The 7,336-nt window shown below is 48.4% G+C and overlaps 1 protein-coding gene across 1 annotated transcript; it reads right to left on the bottom strand.

The window, feature by feature from the left end:
• Positions 1-1,229: 1,229 nt before the first annotated feature.
• SMG8 (SMG8 nonsense mediated mRNA decay factor) lies at positions 1,230-7,334 on the bottom strand (the record flags this gene model as incomplete). Its single annotated transcript, XM_014952996.1, has 4 exons — positions 1,230-2,184; positions 3,631-4,506; positions 4,918-5,063; positions 5,714-7,334. Coding segments are annotated over 4 exons (2,841 nt in total), but the record flags the coding sequence as incomplete, so codon positions are not given.
• Positions 7,335-7,336: the final 2 nt, after the last annotated feature.

A 7,336-nucleotide genomic window follows, 5' to 3' on the forward strand; every position in this document is an offset into this window, starting at 1 on the left:
GGGGGCTCCCTCCCAAGGGCTTCACCTCAGAGGAGCTTCTCTCGGAAGGGCTCGGCCGTCAGGCAGGCTCCCCTCAGAGGGGCCCGGTTGTGACGTGAGTTCCCCCTCGGAGAAGCTCTCCTCAGAGAGGCTTGGCCATGAGGTGGACTCCCCCTCCGAAGGGCTCCCCCTCGGAGAAGCTCTCCTCAGAGTGGCTTGGCCATGAAGTGGACTCCCCCTCCGAAGGGCTCCCCGTCAGAGAAGCTCTCCTTAGAGGAGCTTGGCCATGAGGTGAGCTCCCTCTCGGAGAAGCTCTCCTCAGAGGGACTCGGCCGTGAGGTGGGCTCCCCCTCCGAGAAGCTTTCCTCAGAGGGGCTTGGCCATGAGGTGGGCTCCCACTCGGAGAAGCTCTCCTTAGAGGAGCTTGGCTGTGAGGTGAGCACCCCCTCGGAGAAGCTCTCCTCAGAGGGACTTGGCTGTGAGGTGGGCTCCCCCCCAGAGAACTCGGCCATGAGGTTGGCTCCCCCTCAGAGAAGCTTTCCTGTGAGGTGGGCTCCCCCTCAGAGGAGCTCCCCTCAAGAGGTCTCAGCCATGAGGTGGGCTCCCCCTCAGGAGGGCTTGGCCTCCTCCCTCGCACCTCCAGCCCATCTGTCACGGCTCGCTTTTTTATTTTTTAGTTACCAAATTCTGCAAGCGATTTCCAATTACAGGCTTTATCTTCCCATTTCGCTTTCCCCGCTGCCCTGTAGCACCACCACACCTCCCAGGGACAACTGTTCTCTGAGGTGCTTTTAATTTTTATTGATTGGGCTCCGGAATAGCTAAGTGCTCTGTAAATCTCAATTCATTAGGGCGTGCAGAGGGAGATAGTGACCTCTCTGCAGGCGCCGGGAGGTGTTTCCACACCCAGCTGGTCAGAGCCGCCCAACACAAACCTGGTCTCAACCCTGGCCATGAAGTGTTAATTACCATATTCTAACAAATCGGCAAATTAAATTTTGTATGCATGCCAATTAAAAACAAATACTCCAGAAATTAAATCAGCTCTCAGTGTACAGCCAATCTCACTAACACATCTTACCTTGACAAAAAGGTAGAAGCTGGTTTACTGTGACTAATTTTTTGGCACCCACAGCCACAAGCAAAGCTTGTGGGATTTAAGCCACCTTTTAGTACATCACATAGCACATCTTTTGGAAAGCGTAATAGAATTACACAAACTCAATTTGAGATTCAAACTGGGCCAAAACCCTCCTTTTAGCAACCAAAAGCCTTTTTAATCACTACAAGTCAAGCTATACTGACATGCAGCAGTTGCTTATAATGAACAAGCTTGTACAGCTCTATATTTTCCACAAATTCACCAGCAGGTTTAGTTTCCAAAGAGATCTGTCGTTACAAAATATGAAATTAAGTCACCATTTAACAAAAATCTGATCTATGGATACAAATACAGTAAAATAAATCAACTGGATATAGCAAGCACAGTTTCTGGCTATGGTGTCCATGCAGATCAGAACTGCAATGTCATTTTTCTTTTTCAAAGACAAGATCGAAGAGAAATGATTTCTTGCATCAGCACACTAAAAGCATCTATCATTTACATAGAAATAGCTCGTTTAGAAAAGAAGAAAAGATTCTGCTCATTATTGCCTCAATATGATAAAGGCAACTCTTGATTTCAGGCAATGCTAATTTTTAAATATTCCAAAAGATATGATGGGGAAAAGCATTATCATTGAAAAAACTAGCAATACGGGCTCAGTGGATTGCGATAACCAGCTTTTATTTGTTACATACGAAAATTCAATAGACAGAAAATTTACACGTCTCTTGGATTCTTTTATCCACTTTAACACCAGACCTTATTTTCAACCTGATGGTGTTCCAGGAAAACATGGGGCTTCACTCGATCAATGATAGCTGTTTGCCAACAGAGGGGAATCGAAATCCAGGATTTGGATTGATTAATCTTTTTAAACTAATCTCAATCTACCATAATAAATCTTATTGTGTAATCGCTTTCAGTATTCCTCGGAGAACTTTGTAACTCATTAATTGTTGGCTTTCTTTGGGAGGAAAGCAGGGTCCACGCTCTGTCACGTAGGCGTAAGGAAATCTAAGCACCCACAGTCCATCGGATGGAAGGGTTATTTCCTGCTTCTCAGGGTAAAATACAGGACAAGGTGGTGGCCCTGGTTGAACCTGAAAACAAAAGGAAATATAAGTCGGTAATCAAACATCATTAGAATTTAAAAAAAAAAACCAAACCACTATCAAACTTAAGAGCAAACTGAATCCAAGGAAGTTTGTTAAGTCTTGGCTACAACCAGGTTCTTACTCACTGGAGCACACTCCAGGAAACCACTGCACCTTTTTGTCAGACATCCATATATTTCCAATTTTATCACAGTGAAGATGCTGAATTTAAGGCTGCCGAGTAGGTGATCTACCACCAAGGAGACCCATGATACAAACACAAGCCATTCACCTCTCAGGCAGGAGTAAACGTGTGTTACAGCAGATTTCAACACTGTAGCACATGTATCCTCGAGCTGTTACCTCACTCTAAACCAGCCTGAATTGCCAACGATTCCATCAACACTTAGTATGACTCTTGTACAATTCATATGAAAAGAAAGTCTTATGTGCATGAGGAACTGATGAAGGAACCCACAGCACAAAGCATAACGGATTTTCTGAATAAAACCACACCCTTAGGAGTCAAAAGCTGTGATACAGATGGAAACTGGGAAATGAAGAGCAAAATAATTATCAGCACAAACTGAACCTGGAGTTCTTCCTGTTTTTCAGTGGTCCTACTGTCCAATGAACACCAATTTTCTTGCCATAGTCTAACAAATAACAAGCACTTATGTGCACACAGTATTTCATATAGCAGCAATTGAAGGAAGACACGCTTGTTCATATTTTAGTAACTTAAAAAGTAAGAAAGTGTAAATGGAGCTTTTTTTTTTTAACACATATTTGAAAATGGGAAAAAAAGCTCCTGTTAAAAAAGCCAACACCTTTTCACCTCCTAAATTCAAAGGGGTAACTAATAATAATGAATCTCAGCAATGAGTCACTGCTTTTCTCTGTGACATTTAAAAACCTCATTCTCACACAGTCATTACTTGTTATCTTTCTCAAACTAAGCAATCGTTATGGTATGGAATGCTATTCATTTGTCCTTGATAAAATATTTTTTAAAACTTACTTTATATGAAGTATAAAGCTGGCAGGAGCCAATCTTGAACTTAAAAAAAAAAAACCAAAACACCACCAACCAAATAAAAACCCAAAGAACTGTTTATAAATCCGATACTTTTGGTGACTACTGCCTTGAAGAATGTGACCAAAGTTGGTTTGGAGAGTTGCCTGTGGCATCCCTCTGGCACCCTTTGCCCACCACCTTTGTGCCAAACAAACACCACCAACCAAATGAAAACCCAAAGAACTGTTTACAAATCCGATACTTTTGGTGACTACTGCCTTGAAGAATGTGACCAAAGTTGGTTTGGAGAGTTGCCTGTGGCATCCCTCTGGCACCCTTTGCCCACCACCTTTGTGCCTCCCTGTCCTGCAATTAACTATTGTAACGACCCACCCTTTCTCCACAGTTACCAGCTTCCCTCTGCCGTTCCCTACCTGAGGCGTTAACGTGATCTGCAGCGGAGCGTCAGGAACCACCACAAAGAGCCTCATGAACTGAGCGTAGTGTGGCTTGAGTCCTCGGCCCTGAGTCGACGACAGGATGTACAGGGGCATGTCGGAATTGAGGGCTTTGATGGCGGATTCCTTCGGCCCCCCTCCCATCACTTTCATGACCTTATCAGGCCCCGAACACATGAACCTCCTACCACGTGCATCTTCATATTCAAATCCTACAAAAGCTCGAGCGATATCGTCTCTCCGTCTTCCTCTTCCCATCACAACCGCGCTTCTTTTTCCAGGAACAGCTTTGTTCGGCGCGGGCCAGGAGTTGGTATCCAAGTCTCCTTCATCTTCAGTTCTCGTCTTGATGACAATGTCCCAAGGCATTAAATAGTTTGTTCCTGGGATAAAGCCTTGTTGATCTAAGCCTGTGTGGAAGTTATAAGCCTTAGCAGGCCCCAGCTTAACCAGTGACCAACTGGAGAATTTGGGCAAAAGGCCTTTGGGGCAATTAGAATGGAGCATCCCAGGGAGGTACTCGACAGTGGAAGCCTGGCGATCTACCAGGCTTGGCCTTTTCTCACTTTTGGAGTCCCCACTCTGCCCGTGACTCTCTGTGTTGTCCCCTCCACCCTGGGCGTCAGGCGGGTAAGTGCCCAAGCTGCCCGTGGACTGACCCAGGCTGAGGGCTAAGCTCAGGCCTGTGCTTTCTCCCTGAGTCTGAGGTTCTTTTTCTTTAAGTTTCTCGATCTCGCCTTCCGGAGGGGCAGGCGACGCCTCATCCCGAGCAGGTGCCGGATCAGGGGTGCTCGGCTGAAACACAGGGAAGTTGATGTGCTCCAGTTTCCCACAGCATTTTTCTTCCAGCATCTACGAGAAAGAAGAGGGAGTTAAGTTTCCATCTTCCCTCTCTGGGATGAGGGAGTTCAGAGTCATAACATTCAGCAGCTACAGTTAAGATTCAAGGGGTTTGCGCTACACAAGAACCAAAGCAGCGATGGGAACACAGCCCACAGACGTGATGGATTTAAAATTCACGTGAACCAACACACTTGAAGTGTAAACCAGTGCTCCTCTGAGCACACACTGGTGAGGACTGGAGCCGCCCACTCCCGTCAGCCCATCACACAAACAATTTCTCCTCCCAGAAATATCTCCCCCAAGCAACGTTTACAAGTTGGTAAGGCTAAGAGAAAACTTAGTTGTGGTCACTTCGGAATACAGGCTTTGTTGATGAAGCAAAAGCACTGCTTGAAGCAAAAATAGAGACCTGATAGTTACCTGGTAAAAGTCATAATTAGCTGCTTTGATATCAAAGGGATCATCCCGAGGAGCTTGTTTCCTCCCACAGTTACAGGCACCAGTGGAACGAGCCCGGCTGTTGTGGTACAGAATTGGAGGGTTTCTGTCTGCTTCCGGCTTCTCCCCTAAAAGCAAAAAATCAATCAAACCCTAGATAAATTGCTCACCGTTTCTAGAGATTCTTTAATTCCCTTCATTCACTGCTTCCTCCCCGCTATATACACATGCAAAATTATTTCCCAGCAATGCCAGTTTGTCAAGGAACTCTTCCCTTTCCCACTTCTAGTACAAAGTTCCAGTGTAGGTTATATCACTAAACTGAATCTTGTTTTCACAAACTCTTTCTAAAAGGCATAAATAATTCTTCTGCCTGCAATAAACATGCAGCAGTTTCCATTTCTCGATGGACATCAATCAATCTATTTAAAAAAAGGAGGAGGGGCATTTATGCTGCCTAGAGAACTTCTGCTCTTCTGGTTAGAAGAGCTCCACTGCAATGTCTTTAATTAGCAAGATGGAATCCAAGTTATTCCTACTACTAAAATCAAAGTTCCTACTAACAGCGTGCTTGCTCCTAAATATTACTCAACATGAAGGAAACCTGCACAACAGCTCTGCTATGCTTAATCCCACTCTACAAAGATGAAGCTTTAAAGCTCCCAAGCTTTCACCTGCCATAAACATGGAAGAGTCAATGTTTTCAGCCCAAGAGAAGACATTTTAAAGCAGGTACAAAATTAAACCATGAGACTCCGTGACAAGTGAGCTTCTTTACCTGCTTTTGGGAGCAGATGGAATTTATGCACGCAGTGCTGGTCGGTTAAACTTCGCTCCTCGCAAAGCTGATGCCCATTGCTCCAGAACTTGTAGCAGTCCTCGTTGAGCTGCATGGCGTACTTATGAAAGGCGGGGCCGCGGGCGTGCTGGCTGTACACACGCAGGGCCTGCGCCAGCTGGTTCTTATGGACAGTCATGGTGTAATTGTGGGGCAGGTTGGATTGATAGGCACTGTGGGCCATGGGGAGAGCTTTCTGGCAACGGTTTTCAGAGAATTTGGTGTCTATATCTAAATAGCCTTCCAAGACTTTGATGCTACCCATGATTTTTGAGCTCAGTTCCCCAGTGAGGGAGGTCGGGTCATCATCTTTGCCTTCAATGGTCACTTCATACAGTTTTAAAGCTGCGGAAACCCACTTCTGGTAGGTTGGGAGCTCGAAGTGAGAGGGCTGTGGGTTCCTCCCCACGCTGTCATCAAAGCCCTTCTTGCTGAGCACCAGCTCCACATGCTGCCACAAGAACTCCTTGAGGGTGCAGTCCACAAGCTGCCCAGAGGAGCTGGAGCTGCTGCTGCTGCTCTCTGCATGGAAGGACAGCTGCTGCCTGCCGTGTCGCATCATCTGATACCTCCTGGGTCCTGACAGGGTGGGAGCCAACAGTGAGTCTGTCTCTCTCATGGTGCAGTTGCTCCTGAGTTGGTCGAGAAGCATGGCCACTGGGTCATCTCCATCCTGGGGACCACCAGCCACAATGTACACGAACGCCTGGTTTGCAGGCACGGTGAACAGGCAGTTGATGCTCTGGTTGGTCAGCACCCTGCTCTTACGGAAGATGCGGTAGATCTGATCCTCCAGAGCATGCTGCAACCGTCTCTTGGGGGAATGCTTCTTGGGAGGAGGCTTTTCCAGGTGACCACAGGGGTCCTGGCCCCTGCTTGGGAGGGGATCCACCTTCAGGGCCCCATTGAGCTGGAAGAGGAAGAGGAGGCGCGGAGGGCACGGCCTACAGTTGAGCTTCCACTCTTTGCCAACAGGGCAGTCCTTGATGGCAGCCTTCAGGGAGGGCAGGACCTTCTGCCGCAGCCCATCCAGCGCCCTGAAGACACGGTCGTAGGTGATGTCGAAGGAGCAGGTGGGATGCACCAGCAGCAGGATGTGGCAGACGGAGAAGAGGTAGAGGAGGCTCAGGCAGTGCAGCTTCTCCTGATGTTTCCAGAACTCGTGGGCCTCGGCGTGTGGCAGAGGGGCCGGGCCACCGGCGGGGTGGCCGGGTCCGCTCTCCCTGCTCTCGGCCGCCGCCAGGTCCCCGCAGGCCCGCAGGAGCTGCGGCGTGTCGCAGATGGAGGTGAGCACCAGGTACAGCACCCGGCTCTCCTGGCTGTAGTAGGCCTGCAGCTGGTTGTAGTCCTTGGCCGCCGGATCGCCCTCCTGCCCGGGGCCTCCCTCCGTCAGCTCGGGGTCATCCTCCCCGAAGAGAGGGAAGACCTGCCGGTCGCACACGGTGCTCACCAGGGCCTCCTTCTCCGAGCACAGCTGCAGCGCCGTCTTCCCGAAGATGCCCACCACGCACACCTCCTCATCGCCGCCCGCCGCCGGGCCGCCACCCTCAGCGGCGGCGGCGG

This window comes from Calidris pugnax, unplaced genomic scaffold, assembly GCF_001431845.1.
Source record: "Calidris pugnax isolate Ruff unplaced genomic scaffold, ASM143184v1 scaffold133, whole genome shotgun sequence".
Taxonomy (NCBI): Eukaryota; Metazoa; Chordata; class Aves; order Charadriiformes; family Scolopacidae; genus Calidris; species Calidris pugnax.